Source organism: Neolamprologus multifasciatus, chromosome 15 (assembly GCF_963576455.1).
Source record: "Neolamprologus multifasciatus chromosome 15, fNeoMul1.2, whole genome shotgun sequence".
In the NCBI taxonomy this organism is placed as follows: Eukaryota; Metazoa; Chordata; class Actinopteri; order Cichliformes; family Cichlidae; genus Neolamprologus; species Neolamprologus multifasciatus.
The window spans coordinates 10,285,787-10,299,075 of NC_140453.1; the positions used below are offsets into that span (position 1 = coordinate 10,285,787).

The 13,289-nt window shown below is 41.2% G+C and overlaps 2 protein-coding genes across 4 annotated transcripts; both read left to right on the top strand.

Moving 5' to 3' along the window:
* Positions 1-1,499: 1,499 nt before the first annotated feature.
* On the top strand, positions 1,500-7,875 carry LOC146501617 (phospholipase ABHD3-like). The gene is made up of 9 exons (XM_085133046.1): positions 1,500-1,664; positions 3,177-3,337; positions 3,451-3,633; positions 3,771-3,816; positions 4,955-5,067; positions 5,200-5,373; positions 5,455-5,503; positions 5,596-5,761; positions 6,060-7,875. Exons 1-9 carry the CDS (start codon positions 1,545-1,547, stop codon positions 6,266-6,268), a joined length of 1,221 nt encoding a protein of 406 aa, XP_084989172.1. The 5' UTR covers positions 1,500-1,544; the 3' UTR covers positions 6,269-7,875.
* Positions 7,876-9,275: 1,400 nt separating this feature from the next.
* Positions 9,276-13,180, top strand: LOC146501618 (phospholipase ABHD3-like). 3 transcript variants are annotated; one of them, XM_085133043.1, is made up of 9 exons: positions 9,276-9,410; positions 10,382-10,542; positions 10,656-10,838; positions 10,976-11,021; positions 11,252-11,364; positions 11,497-11,670; positions 11,761-11,809; positions 11,902-12,067; positions 12,861-13,180. In XM_085133043.1, exons 1-9 carry the CDS (start codon positions 9,396-9,398, stop codon positions 13,067-13,069), a joined length of 1,116 nt encoding a protein of 371 aa, XP_084989169.1. In that variant the 5' UTR covers positions 9,276-9,395; the 3' UTR covers positions 13,070-13,180. The 3 variants fall into 3 exon arrangements, with proteins under 3 accessions (XP_084989169.1, XP_084989167.1, XP_084989168.1); XM_085133041.1 differs by having other exon boundaries at positions 9,296-9,642; XM_085133042.1 differs by lacking the exon at positions 9,276-9,410 and adding an exon at positions 9,874-9,909.
* Positions 13,181-13,289: the final 109 nt, after the last annotated feature.

Genomic DNA, 13,289 nt, shown 5'->3' on the forward strand with positions numbered 1-13,289 from the left:
TGGATGGAATGTGTGTTGCTTAAAAATCTGTACATACCTGTCAACACTGATTGACCCTTTCTATTTGTGCAAGCTGCCAGTTCTATCGGCCCTAATTCACTTTCTTAACAACAGAGATGCAGGATTTAAGCATTGAGTACAGCCAGCAAGTTGGATGGTCCCTCCCCTCTGTAGTGCAGCGTCTATATTTTTTCAAATATTTGAAGTAATTTTACGAGATTTCTTCTTTTATTTAAATGCAAACGTTTATTTTGCAATGATCCTGATGAAGGCCACAAGCCGAAACGCTTTGGTCAGCTAATAAAGTTTTTCCATAGTGCTTCAAGTGTCGCTGGAGTCTTCATGCCACACAGCATTTTTTTTACTTTACTTCAGTCCAATTTAAAAGAACTGTTTTCATAATAGATGGCAGCATCCCATAATGTTCACGTCTGGCTTCTTCTTTACATGGTAGAGCTTTAATCTGCATTTGTGGATGACATGGTGAACACAGACAATCGTTTCGGGAAGTTTCCTGAGTGCATGCAGTGGCCTCCATGACAGAATCATGCCTGCTTTTTTAATGTGGTGCTGTCTGGGGGCCTGAAGATCATAGTTCCAGATATTTACAGTTTTATATTGATGAAACAGTTTTTTGCAGATTGGTGAACCTCTGACCAGGGTTAATTATGAGAAGCTCTGCCTCTCTAAGATGTTCATTTTATACCTAATCATGTTACTGACTAGCTGCAAAATGTTTCTCCAGCTGTTTATTTTTAGTTTCCCCTTCTCATTTTTTGAGACATCTATTAAATAAAAAAACGAGCCAATTTTTTTTCATGATACAGTAAAATGTCTCGGTCCAAGCTCCACACCAGCTGGTGGCGGTGTTGTGCCAAAGTAGGTATCCCCGACAGAATTTGTTTCCCCTGTGCTGGGAGCACGCAAGAAGTACTGATGTTTTCATTTTGTGAAAAATTTGTATCGTTACATTACCATTCAGTTTGAGGGTTACAACAGAAAATTATATATTTATTGCTCACGGGTGTCAGGTGGGATTATTTTAATAAACCATTAACATTTTGGCTGATAATTATTTTTATTCTCCTGTAACTTTACTATATAAAGAGCTAAATCCTCCAAAGTTTCAGGAGTAATGCGTCATAATAAGAAGTGTTTGTGAACAAAAAATCAGCAATGTGGGATACTGTTTGTCCGTGATTTACACAGGGGGAACATATTGTGGCAGGGTCAGCCTGATATTATTTGTATCCCACTATAACTTCGTTGTATAAAGAGCTAACATCTCAAAAATGTCAGGAGTAGTTAGTCATTATAAGAAGTGTTTGTAAACTAAAAATCAACAATGTGGGATACTATTTGTCCGTGATTTGGACAGTCCAGCGTGTGCTCCCGACGCAGGGGAAACAAATTCTGTCGGGGATACCTAGTTTGGCACGACAGCGGTAATGCAATAATGTATTGTTCACCCAAAATAAAAGAAGAACGCCATCGATGCTGGCGATGAAGGCGTTAAACATTAGTCCATTTCATTCTGTCCTGTCATGTTTCTGACTCATGCAGAGGTATGGAGGACATACTGGGAGTGCGTTTTCACGCCGTACACGGTGATCATCTGCTCCCTCACAGCCGCACTGTACTATCTCTGGGGCCGCAAGTGTCAGGTCAGATTCCGTGGTTACTTTATACCATGATGTTTCCTTTTCACTATGCTACTTTCCAATTAGTTAAAAAATTCTTTTTAAAATTAATATGTTTTGTTCAAAAAGGTCTACTTTACCCCTCAGCTGAGTCTTGTACGCTTTTGCGATATGTAAAATTAAGTCTGTTTGGTAAAGGAAAAACAAATCAAACCGATCACACCACCGATCACAACTAAAGCTCAACTTAGTCATCAGTCAACAGTAGCCTCCAGCAATCATGTAACCAGCAGCACTGGGGAGGACCCTGACTTTGCAGTGGATGAGCTCATGCAGATCAAACTTTTAGTACTCCTGTTTCTCTGGCACTAAAAAGAGGTCATTCATCAGCTTGTGCAACAACACTGTATTTATGGACAAAGGTAGCCAGTTACATATCTTTGAATTCTGGTGCCTTCAGGCACAGGTGTATAAAATAAAGCACCTGTATGGGTCGTTCTGAAGATTTCGTGAACTCAAGCGTGGTGATGAAATGGGATCTCGCCGTTTCCTTCCTCCTATATATTCCACAATCAACAATCGGGTGGGAGTGTTTGGGAACCACAACAACGCTGCCAAGAAGTTACCGACCAGGTAAATTAGAGATCGGGGTCGCGTAAAAGTCGAAAGCTGCAGACCGACTGTGTCGTCACAAAAAATGCGTACCAGGAGCTTCATGGCTTTCATACTTCCTGTAATCTGTAATATGTAATGTTTAAAAGCTATGACTCCACTCGAAAATTGCCAAACAAAAGGAAATGTGTTTGTGAAGAGTTTTTCGATCACCCTTTGCACCTAATGTCTCTCCTGTTTCTTTGCAATTAGACGGACATGTTTGCACTTCTATAACACTGGGTGCTTTTTCTGTGAGCTTATTTATCATTGACTTTGTTGTGTGACCTGTAAACAGGACCCGCATTTGTTTATGTGATACCATTGTGAGCCAGCAAAATGTGCCCCATCTAAATCAACAATAGCTTTGATACTTTATTCCACAAAATTAAAGTCTCTCTTTTATTGATTTCATAAAATTTGAAGAAGATTATGGGTATGAGTAATAATTTGGTAACAGACAGTATATCAACTATATTCATATTAAGCACTGTGCTAAAGTTTAAGTACTTTAAGTTTAAGTATTGGCAGCTGAAGAATTTATCTATGTAAAAAAATGCCAAAAAATAAGCAAATATAACAAATTTCTGCACAGACTGTATCAAAGAGAAAAAAGGAGTTTTGATCTAAGACTTATTTTCTGTATGTCAGCCACTCACTGATTACATGCTATTGTGTGACATCACTTCAAAGTTTCCAAGTGCAAAGCTGGTATTATTCAGCACACTGACACTGCATCTACATACCACTGATACTGCCATTATTTTCTTTGTACCTTGTTCTGCTCGCCTGGTGTGTTTTGGATGTATTTTTGTCTCTCACAGGTGTGAATCTATTAGCAGCTGTGCTTTTATAATGTCTTCACCTGGTCTTGTGTCCTTTCAGAGACCAGCTCTGGTTTGCAGTGAGGCCTTCAGTGCATTCCTCTTCAAGCACTGTCCTGTGGTAGCTGAGCGCTTCAGTCCCACTCCGTGGTGCTGGGGAGGCCGGCTTCAAACGCTGGTCTGTGCTGTCCTCAAATCCAGACCCCCTGTCAGTTATCGCAAGTAGGAAGAAACCCTAATTTTTCAGTTCACTACTATTTACAAGAGGGTTAAAAATCTTAATCTAAACATTTAATTAAATAATGAATATCTTGTCTCGTCCCTTCATCTCCCAGTGAGCTGATCCGTACAGTGGATGGTGGTCAGATCTCTCTTGACTGGTTGGACAATCAGGCCAGTGTGACCTACCCAGAATCCTCCACGCGTCCCACAGTGCTCATCCTCCCCGGGATTACAGGAAACAGCCAGCAGTCCTATGTGCTTCACGCTGTTAGCCAGGCCACACGCCACGGTTACAGGTCAGCTTCACTCCTCACACAAAATGAAGTGATCTTTAAGCAGCCCTAACAGGAAAGTTTACATTAAGCAGGAAGCTTAATGTAGCTTGTGCCTGGTATTTGCCTGAATTAGTTTTCATAAATACTTTCCTTCCTAGATGTGTGGTCTTCAACAACAGAGGTCTTGGAGGGGAGGAGCTGCTGGTAAGTACAATGAATACCTAATAAATTTATAGTTAAGTAAAATCTAAGTAAAAACTGCCAAAACACTGTTTAAGAAAGAAGCTCATGTTCCAGAATAAACACCTTCAAGCTTGACTGAAATTTGCCCTCATGGAGAAGCTAGATGCCTTCTGGAGAAAACTTTATGGTCAAATATTTCAAATATGAAAACACTGTCTGGGGTTGTTTTCCTGCCAGTGGTGCAGGCACATTAAACAATGTGGATGGAATGCTTCTAGTGTATCCAGAGAGTACGCACAGTGCTTCATTTGTTCCACTTTTTTCATGTTACAGCCTTATTCCAAAATTTTTATTTTTCACCACAAAATTCTGCAAAGTAGAACACCCAAGTACTTGGGTGTTAATATTTCATTACGAGTTTAATAATAAAAACATAATATGTACATAGGAATTTGCAGCCTTTGCTCAATACTTTGCAGAAGCAGCTTTGGCAGCAATTACAGCTCAGGTCTTTTAGAGTGTTACAAACTTGGCACGCTAACCTTTAGGCAGTTTCTCCCATTCTTCTTTCTTCTATCCAGTTGGAGGGGGAAGGTTGGCATACACCAATTTTCTGATCTTTCCAGAGACATTCAATCGGGTTCAAGTCTGGGCTCTGGCTGGTCCAGTCAATGACATTTGCTGAGTGGAAACCACTCCTTTGTTTGTTTGTTTGTGTGCTTTGTGTGCCTTGTTGGAAGATGAGCCTTTACCGCAGTATGAGTTCCAGAGCACTCTGGGGCAGGATGTTTTGATATATTACTGCGTTTATCTTGCCCTTGACCCTGACTAATCTCACAAAAAACATCCGCACAATATGATGCTGCCACCACCGCGCTAAATTTGATGTCATGGTATTGGCTGCCTGGTTTCCTCCAGACATAAAGCTTGACATTGAGGCCAAAAAGTTCAAGCTTTTGACCCAACAAAACAATGCATTTGTGACCAGTTTTCCAAGATTAATTTCTTCAGGCATAGCTGGTTTCAGTGTGTTTCTTAATATAAATATGGAGAACGTCATCCTCAGTGCACCATTTCACAGCAGTAATAGCACTAACAGAAGATCTGAGGCTTTAGCGCTGCATGTAACTCCCCTCTTGTATCCCTCTGCTTGCTTCAGACACCAGTCACCTACTGTGCTGCCAATACTTCAGATCTTGAGTGTGTGGTGCAGCATGTCAAAGGGCTCTACCCCAGTGCTCCTGTGCTTGGGGCTGGTGTGTCTTTGGGAGGGTGAGTTGGTGCATAGTATTTCCGCTGGCCTCCATTTCTTGACCTAGATTTGTCGTCTGTGTCTTTCCTCCATTTCTTTTATTATTATTTTTTCAACAATTTTATAATCCCTTTCTTCTCACCCTGCGGCAGCATGGTGTTGTTAAACTACCTGGCCCGTAAGCACACCGAGTCAGGATTGGTTGCCGGCATCACCATCTCCGTACCCTGGGATGCACGTAAGTCCTCTGACTCGATGGAGGAACCGCTCAACTGGCTGCTCTTCAACAGGCACATCACGAGATCCTTGCACCAAATTCTCAACAGGTCGGATAAGTTATGGTTGCTAAACCTACATTTGCGTTTGTAAATCCAGTTAAATAAAAAACAAAAATCTGTTTCTCACAGGCACAGGAAGATTTTAGAGAAAGTGGTGGATGTTGACTATGTCCTGAAGGTATGATACATTATTACTCCCAGTTTGTCAGTTTCTTAGATGTATAATTGACTCTCCATTCATCGTCATCTTGTTTTCACACCCTCTTGTAGGCTCGGTCCATCCGTGAGTTTGACGAACGCTTCACGTCTCTGATGTTTGGTTATAGCTCATGTATGGATTATTATCGCGATGCCAGCCCAGGCAAAAAGCTCCCCAATACAGCCGTACCCATCCTGTGTCTCAATGCCTCCGATGACCCTTTCTCTCCACAGTCTGGTGAGTACACAACAGGAGAGGTGTGTCAGTATAAGCACTGCAAAGGGGAAATAACAGCTGTAATGGTTTACTCATAAATGCTGATTCAGTAGGCCTTGTCAGATTTGGCGCACAAAAGATAAATCAAGTTTTGTAATTGTTGAGAATTTATATTCTTCTTCATAACACAATTCCTTTTTTTTAAATGTAATCAAGGATGTTGAAGTCACATGAAAGGTTTCCGATTCACGTGTCTGCTTTGTGTCTACTCTGCTCTCTGTTTATATTCATTTGGACTTCTTCTTTCCTGCTCTCACAGCCTTCCCAGTGTCTATAGTTCAGGATCTTCCTAACGTCGCCCTGGTATTGACGGCACATGGGGGACACATTGCCTTCTTGCAGGGTTTTTTTCCTCGAGGTGAGAACTACATGGAGCGCTTGTTTGGCCAGTTTGTGCACGCAGTCTTTGAACACCGGGAGGAAATGAAGCAAGCCTGTGGTATCAGAGAGGAGCAGATGAAGGACTAATGAGCAATATGAAGGCACTTACACTGAAGTAATACAAGATTTGCAGCTGCAACCCTGCTCATCTACCTCATGACCTCAGGTTCATATTCTGTAGACAGTCAATTTTTCCTATGATTACACTTTGCATGCTGTAGAGTGTGGATGGGACACCAGTGGTTAATGAGCTGACACTACGTGAAGACCAGTAACACCCTGTGTGGTGTTTCAGATAATTGTATCTGCTGCCATAAAGTGTAATACTGAATCGTGAGCGTATCATGAGGACCAGATCACTATGTATGTGTGCTGAATGTATTTTTATTAGCAGTAAACTGAACATCAGTTGTTTGTTTGCAGTGATTTCCATGACAGAACCATTTCTGTTTTCAATGCAGTGCCACGTGATGGCCTGGAGATCACGGCCATTTAATACTGACTTTTTGCACTTGTTCCCTGTGCACAGAGATTCCTCTAGATTCTCTGAATATTTTGATCATATACTATGATGAGATATTCAGCGATTTTATGTTATTCTGAAACTTTCACAATTTTTTGCAGATTGGTGAACTTCAGCCCATCTTTACTTCGGAGAAACTCTGCCTCCCTAAGATGCAGAAATATTCCTGACCTGTTGCTAATTAATCTAATAATTTGCTAAACGTTTCACTAGTTGAGAACAAGGTAACATAGGGTTTTGAAATTGACATCGTAGATGTCTAATATGAGGCTGAGGATTAGCGCTGCCAACCACCAGTATTTTTAGTGAATGTTAATTCACGTAATAGGGCTAGTGGTAATATTTTTATTGGTACTTGCACATTTGGTGTCAAAAGACATGAAGAAGGAGGAGAATGGAACAAAGGCCACAACAAACTTTTATGGTGATAATAAATTAACCTGAGGGAAAGGTGGGATGAACAAGAGTAAGTTGAAGTGTACTAAAGGAGCAATGAGGTGAAGAGGGAAAAGGAGATACATTTGTACATACTGAACTGATCAGCACAGGATACATTGTTAGAAATATGAGGCAGAAAGAAGGCAATTCAATTTCATTCAAGTCCTCAGAAGAAAAAACTAATAGATATTTTAAAAATGCCAACCTACCTGATAAAAATAATTATTTTTGTTTTTAAAGTCGTAAATAAACAGAAGTTTCGATCCAAGCTCCACACCAGCTCGTGGCGGTAATGCAATCATTTATGGATTGTTTTTGATTGAGTCTTTATTTTGAACTTGTTGAAAAAGTATAACAACATAGAATTAAAACGAGACAAACAAACAAAGCAAAACAAAAGGAAAACGAGCAACCACAACTACAAATAACTTTCATGCTCAAAAAGGAGCAAGAAGAAGCATAAGCTTAGTTAATCCCACCCCCTCATCGACTACAGCTCTGCATTTAACACCATCATCCCCTCGAAACTTGCCACGAAGCTCGTCGACCTTGGGCTGGGAACACCAATCTGCAGATGGATTCTAAACTTCCTCACAAACAGGCCCCAGGTGGTGAGAGTTGGTAAGCACACCTCCTCATCACTCATCTTAAACACAGGTACGCCACAGGGTTGTGTGCTTAGCCCCCTCCTATATTCCCTGTTCACACACGACTGTGTTGCTAAACACGAGTCCAACACCATCATCAAGTTTGCTGATGACACAACCATCATAGGCCTCATCACAGGCAATGATGAGACGGCCTATAGAGAGGAGGTGATGGCGCTGTATGAGTGGTGTCTGGAAAATAACCTGACTCTCAACATCAGCAAAACTAGAGAGATGATCGTGGACTACCGGAAACGACCAGTCAGAGAACACCAGCCCATCCACATCAACGGTGTCAAGGTCGAAAGGGTCAGCAGCTTCAAGTTCCTTGGAGTCAACATCACCGAGGACTTCTCCTGGACCCTTCACACAGACACTGCTATCAGGAAAGCTCGCCAGCGGCTCTACTTCCTGAGGAGGCTGAGGAAGTTTAGCATGAACGCCAACATCACCTCAAATTTCTACAGGTGTACGATCGAGAGCTTGCTGACGAGCTGCATCACAATTTGGTACGGAAGCTGCTCTGCCAGCAGCCGTAAAGCACTACAGAGGGTGGTGAAGGCAGCAGAGCACATCACTGGCACGAGGCTTCCTGCCATTCAGGACATTTACCTCCAGCGATGCCTCCGTAAAGCACACAGCATCATCAAGGACCACAGCCACCCAGCACGTCAGCTGTTCTCCTTGTTACCATCTGGCAGACGTTACAGGAGTCTGTCTGCTCGGACTACAAGACTTAAAAACAGTTTTTACCACCAAGCTGTACGACACCTCAACCACAACACTTAAACACACACAACACAGCACTCAGAAGCTACTGCAGCTTCACAAGTACTCTGTTTAATCTGCACTGGTCACTTCACTTTATTGTCATTGATATTTATATTTAAAGTGCAATACTGTAATTTTCTGCTGCTCATTCCTGTGCAATATCCCATCTACCCTCCTGTCATATTTCTTTTCAAGATTTTCTTATTTAATCACTAGTGTACATATGTTTATATTTATAGATACATATATATTTAGTCATCTTTTCTCTTTTACCATGTCTCTCTAATATTTTGCTCCTTACTATTTTTATATTTTTATATTTTATTTTATTATATTTTATTATATTTTCTCCTACTATATCATGCTGCTGAGTGACTGCTGCTCGTAAAACACATTTCATTGCAATGTTCACCCTGTGCTAACTTGCATATGACAAATAAAACTGAAAACTGAAACTTTTCCACTATCTAGTAATCAACAGACTACAGAAGTCCTCCTTACAATTACATTATATGTTACGTGTATTTAAAAAAATGTATATATCTTTCTATCTATCCATATATACATATATATACACATACATATACTCATTTTCAATAACCCCATAGAAAGTAAAAGAAAAACTATATCTCCATATTTGTAGTTTACATGGATCGTAGCCATGACGTTGACATTGAAGTTGGAGCTTTTGTCCAATCAGGAGCTTCGCCTGTGAAAACTAGGAAGCAGCTACTCCCGGAGAAAACACCAGACTATTACCTGATGGCTACCGGCGTCTAACGTAATATCGCCAAGGCTGCTGGGAGGAGTCGAAGTACAACATATTGAACGTTAGATGTTTCTGATGAAGGCAGGTTGTCGGGCATTAAATATCATATTCTTTCTGTCTTGTTATTCCGTTGTGTCGGTTAACGACGCCGTCGGCTAGCAGCTCAGCTGTCAACCGCACTTAGACCGTTGTCATGTTTCTGACTCATGTGGAGGTATGGAGAACATACTGGGAGTGTGTTTCCAGGCCGTACACGGTGATCATCTGCTCCCTCACAGCCGCAATGTACTATCTGTGGGGCCGCGAGTGTCAGGTTAGTCTCTGCTGTCGAAGTTAGCGGCAAAGACTCCGCCATACATGTTTGGATACAAAGATTCAGAGCTTTGAGTACAAAGCTCTGAACCTTTTTTTAAAAAATTAACTTTATTTTGTATAAAATTAAATCTGTAGGTTATAATATTGTAATATGTGTATTATCTGTGTATGAGATATGATCTTTTATTCTACAAAATTAAAGCCTCTCTTTTATTGATTCCATAGATGAAACTGGAAGAAGATCATGGTTATGACTGATTATTTGGTAATAAGCAGTATATCAGCTATATTCATAATAAGTGTTGTACTTAAGTTTAAGCAGCTAAAGTGAGGATAATTTCAAAGTATGGCCAATAGTAGAATTTGTTTATGTAGAAAATGCAGAAAAAATAAATATCTAAAATATCTTCACAGACTGTAAACAAGAAAATATGAATTTTGAATTGATTATATTTGAATACTATTTTCAAATATCTAAAACGTTGGTAAGAGTTATTTTCTCATTGTTAGCTACTCGCTAAATGCTATTGTGTAACATCACTTCAAAGTTTCCAAGTTATGTATTTCTTGCAAAGCTGGTCACATCACAGCTACATACCACTGATACTGCCATTATTTTCTTTGTACCTTGTTCTGCTCGCCTGGTGTGTTTTGGATGTATTTTTGTCTCTCACAGGTGTGAATCTATTAGCAGCTGTGCTTTTATAACGTCTTCACCTGGTCTTGTGTCCTTTCAGAGACCAGCTCTGGTTTGCAGTGAGGCCTTCAGTGCATTCCTCTTCAAGCACTGTCCTGTGGTAGCTGAGCGCTTCAGTCCCACTCCGTGGTGCTGGGGAGGCCGGCTTCAAACGCTGGTCTGTGCCGTCCTCAAGTCCAGACCCCCTGTCAGTTATCGCAAGTAGGACAAAACCCTAATTTTTCAGTTCACCACTATTTACAAGAGGGTTAAAAATCTTAATCTAAACATTTAATTAAATAATGAATATCTTGTCTTGTCCCTTCATCTCCCAGTGAGCTGATCCGTACAGTGGATGGTGGTCAGATCTCTCTTGACTGGTTGGACAATCAGGCCAGTGTGACCTACCCAGAATCCTCCACGCGTCCCACAGTGCTCATCCTCCCCGGGATTACAGGAAACAGCCAGCAGTCCTATGTGCTTCACGCTGTTAGCCAGGCCACACGCCACGGTTACAGGTCAGCTTCACTCCTCACACAAAATGAAGTGATCTTGAAGCAGCCCTAACAGGAAAGTTTACATTAAGCAGGAAGCTTAATGTAGCTTGTGCCTGGTATTTGCCTGAATTAGTTTTCATAAATACTTTCCTTCCTAGATGTGTGGTCTTCAACAACAGAGGTCTTGGAGGGGAGGAGCTGCTGGTAAGTACAATGAATACCTAATAAATCAGAATAATGTCAAATTAGTTTTTAAAAATCTGTAAGTAACATGTCAATACACTCTGAAGGACCCCAGTGAGTGAGGAAAGTGAGGATTTTTAGAGCTGAGATGTAGGAAACTGTGGTGGTCTTGAACTCTCATCCCCCCTGCAAGGATTCTAGCCTTTGGTAGATGGGTTTCAGATTTTCCTGTATCCCTCTCCTTGCTTCAGACACCAGTCACCTACTGTGCTGCCAATACTTCAGATCTTGAGTGTGTGGTGCAGCATGTCAAAGGGCTCTACCCCAGTGCTCCTGTGCTTGGGGCTGGTGTGTCTTTGGGAGGGTGAGTTGGTGCATAGTGTTTCCGCTGGCCTCCATTTCTGGGCCTAGATTTGCCATCTGTCTCTTTCCTCCATTTCTTTTATTTATTTATTTTTAACAATTGCATGATTTGTTTCTTTTCACCCTGTGGCAGCATGGTGTTGTTAAACTACCTGGCCCGTAAGCACACCGAGTCAGGATTGGTTGCCGGCATCACCATCTCCGTACCCTGGGATGCACGTAAGTCCTCTGACTCGATGGAGGAACCGCTCAACTGGCTGCTCTTCAACAGGCACATCACGAGATGCTTGCACCGCGCTGTCACCAGGTTGGATACATTTTGGGTTCATAAATTTTGTCTAACAGTTTTGCGTTTGTAAATCCAGTTAAATAAAACCCCAAAATCTGTTTCTCACAGACACAGGAAGATTTTAGAGAAAGTGGTGGATGTTGACTATGTCCTGAAGGTATGATACATTATGACTCACAGTTTGTCAGTTTCTTAGATGTATAATTGACTTTCCATTCATCATCATCTTGTTTTTACACCCTCTTGTAGGCTCGGTCCATCCGTGAGTTTGACGAACGCTATACGTCTCTGATGTTTGGTTATAGCTCATGTATGGATTATTATCGCGATGCCAGCCCAGGCAAAAAGCTCCCCAATACAGCCGTACCCATCCTGTGTCTCAATGCCGCTGATGACCCTTTCTCCCCACAAACTGGTGAGCACACAACAGGAGAGGTGTGTCAGTATAAGCACTGCAAAGGGGAAATAACAGCTGTAATGGTTTACTCATAAATGTGACGTTTATCTGATTTTATGGTCCTATTCGAAAAAAACAAGTTGGGAACATTGTGTAAAATTGAATGCTTTACTGAAAGTTGTACAAGACATCATATTAAAAGTGTACTGCTAAAGAAAACACCTGGTGGAACATTAGTAACACGGTTGGATATAAATAGAGCATCCAAGGGTGTCTAGGTTTCTCAGAAGTAAAGGTGGGGCAGCGTGTACTACTCTGTTAAAGACTACACGAAAAAATAGTTGACAGTAAAGTTTCTCAAAATAAAGCTGCAAATGATCTTGGAATTTTAGAGAATCAGTCAAACTCTCTGTATGCAAGTGACAAAGCTAAAAACCAAGGGTGATATCTTAAGGCCCTTAGGTCCTAGTGGGTTCATTGCCACAGACTTAGAAACACTACTGAAAACATATGTAAGCGAATACAGTTCAATACTGCATCCACACATGCAAGATAACACTCTCTCAAACACTTTCATCTTTGTGTGTGAGCTCATTTAAGATGGACTGAAGCGACGTCAAAACAGATGATTGAATTTATCTCTGTTATATTAAGAAATGTCTCATTCTTTTTAGCACAATTCCTTTTTTATATGTAATCATGGACATTGAAGTCTCCGGGTTACAAAAGGTTTCCGATTCACGTGTCTGCTTTGTGTCTACTCTGCTGTCTGTTTATATTCATTTGGACTTTTTCTTTCCTGCTCTCACAGCCTTCCCGGTGTCCGTAGTTCAGGATCTTCCTAATGTCGCCCTGGTATTGACGGCCCACGGAGGACACATTGCCTTCTTGCAGGGTTTTTTTCCCCTAGGTGAGAGCTACATGGAGCGCTTGTTTGGCCAGTTTGTGCACGCAGTCTTTGAACACCGGGAGGAAATGAAGCAAGCCTGTGGTATCAGAGAGGAGCAGATGAAGGACTAACGAGCAATATGAAGGCACTTACACTGAAGTAATACAACATTTGCAGCTGCAACTCTGCTCATCTACCTCATGACCTCAGGTTCATGTTCAAGTCATGTAGAAATAGAAAAATGACAGTGAAGTGAATCACTAAAGCTATTTTGAAGTATTTAATACATTTTAGTCAATTTGAAAATATTGTTGGTCAATTGATTGCTACCTACTTTCAGTCACAAAGTCC

Bases quoted from the DNA above. Each gene is read 5' to 3' on its own strand.
- LOC146501617 (XM_085133046.1), top strand. From the start codon at position 1,545: ATGTTTCTGACTCATGCAGAGGTATGGAGGACATACTGGGAGTGCGTT. The intron at 3,634-3,770 runs GTCAGCTTCACT...TTTCCTTCCTAG, and splicing joins GCCACACGCCACGGTTACAG to ATGTGTGGTCTTCAACAACA. The intron at 5,504-5,595 runs GTATGATACATT...ACCCTCTTGTAG, and splicing joins ATGTTGACTATGTCCTGAAG to GCTCGGTCCATCCGTGAGTT.
- LOC146501618 (XM_085133041.1), top strand. From the start codon at position 9,523: ATGTTTCTGACTCATGTGGAGGTATGGAGAACATACTGGGAGTGTGTT. The intron at 10,543-10,655 runs GTAGGACAAAAC...TTCATCTCCCAG, and splicing joins CCCCCTGTCAGTTATCGCAA to TGAGCTGATCCGTACAGTGG. The intron at 11,365-11,496 runs GTGAGTTGGTGC...ACCCTGTGGCAG, and splicing joins GCTGGTGTGTCTTTGGGAGG to CATGGTGTTGTTAAACTACC.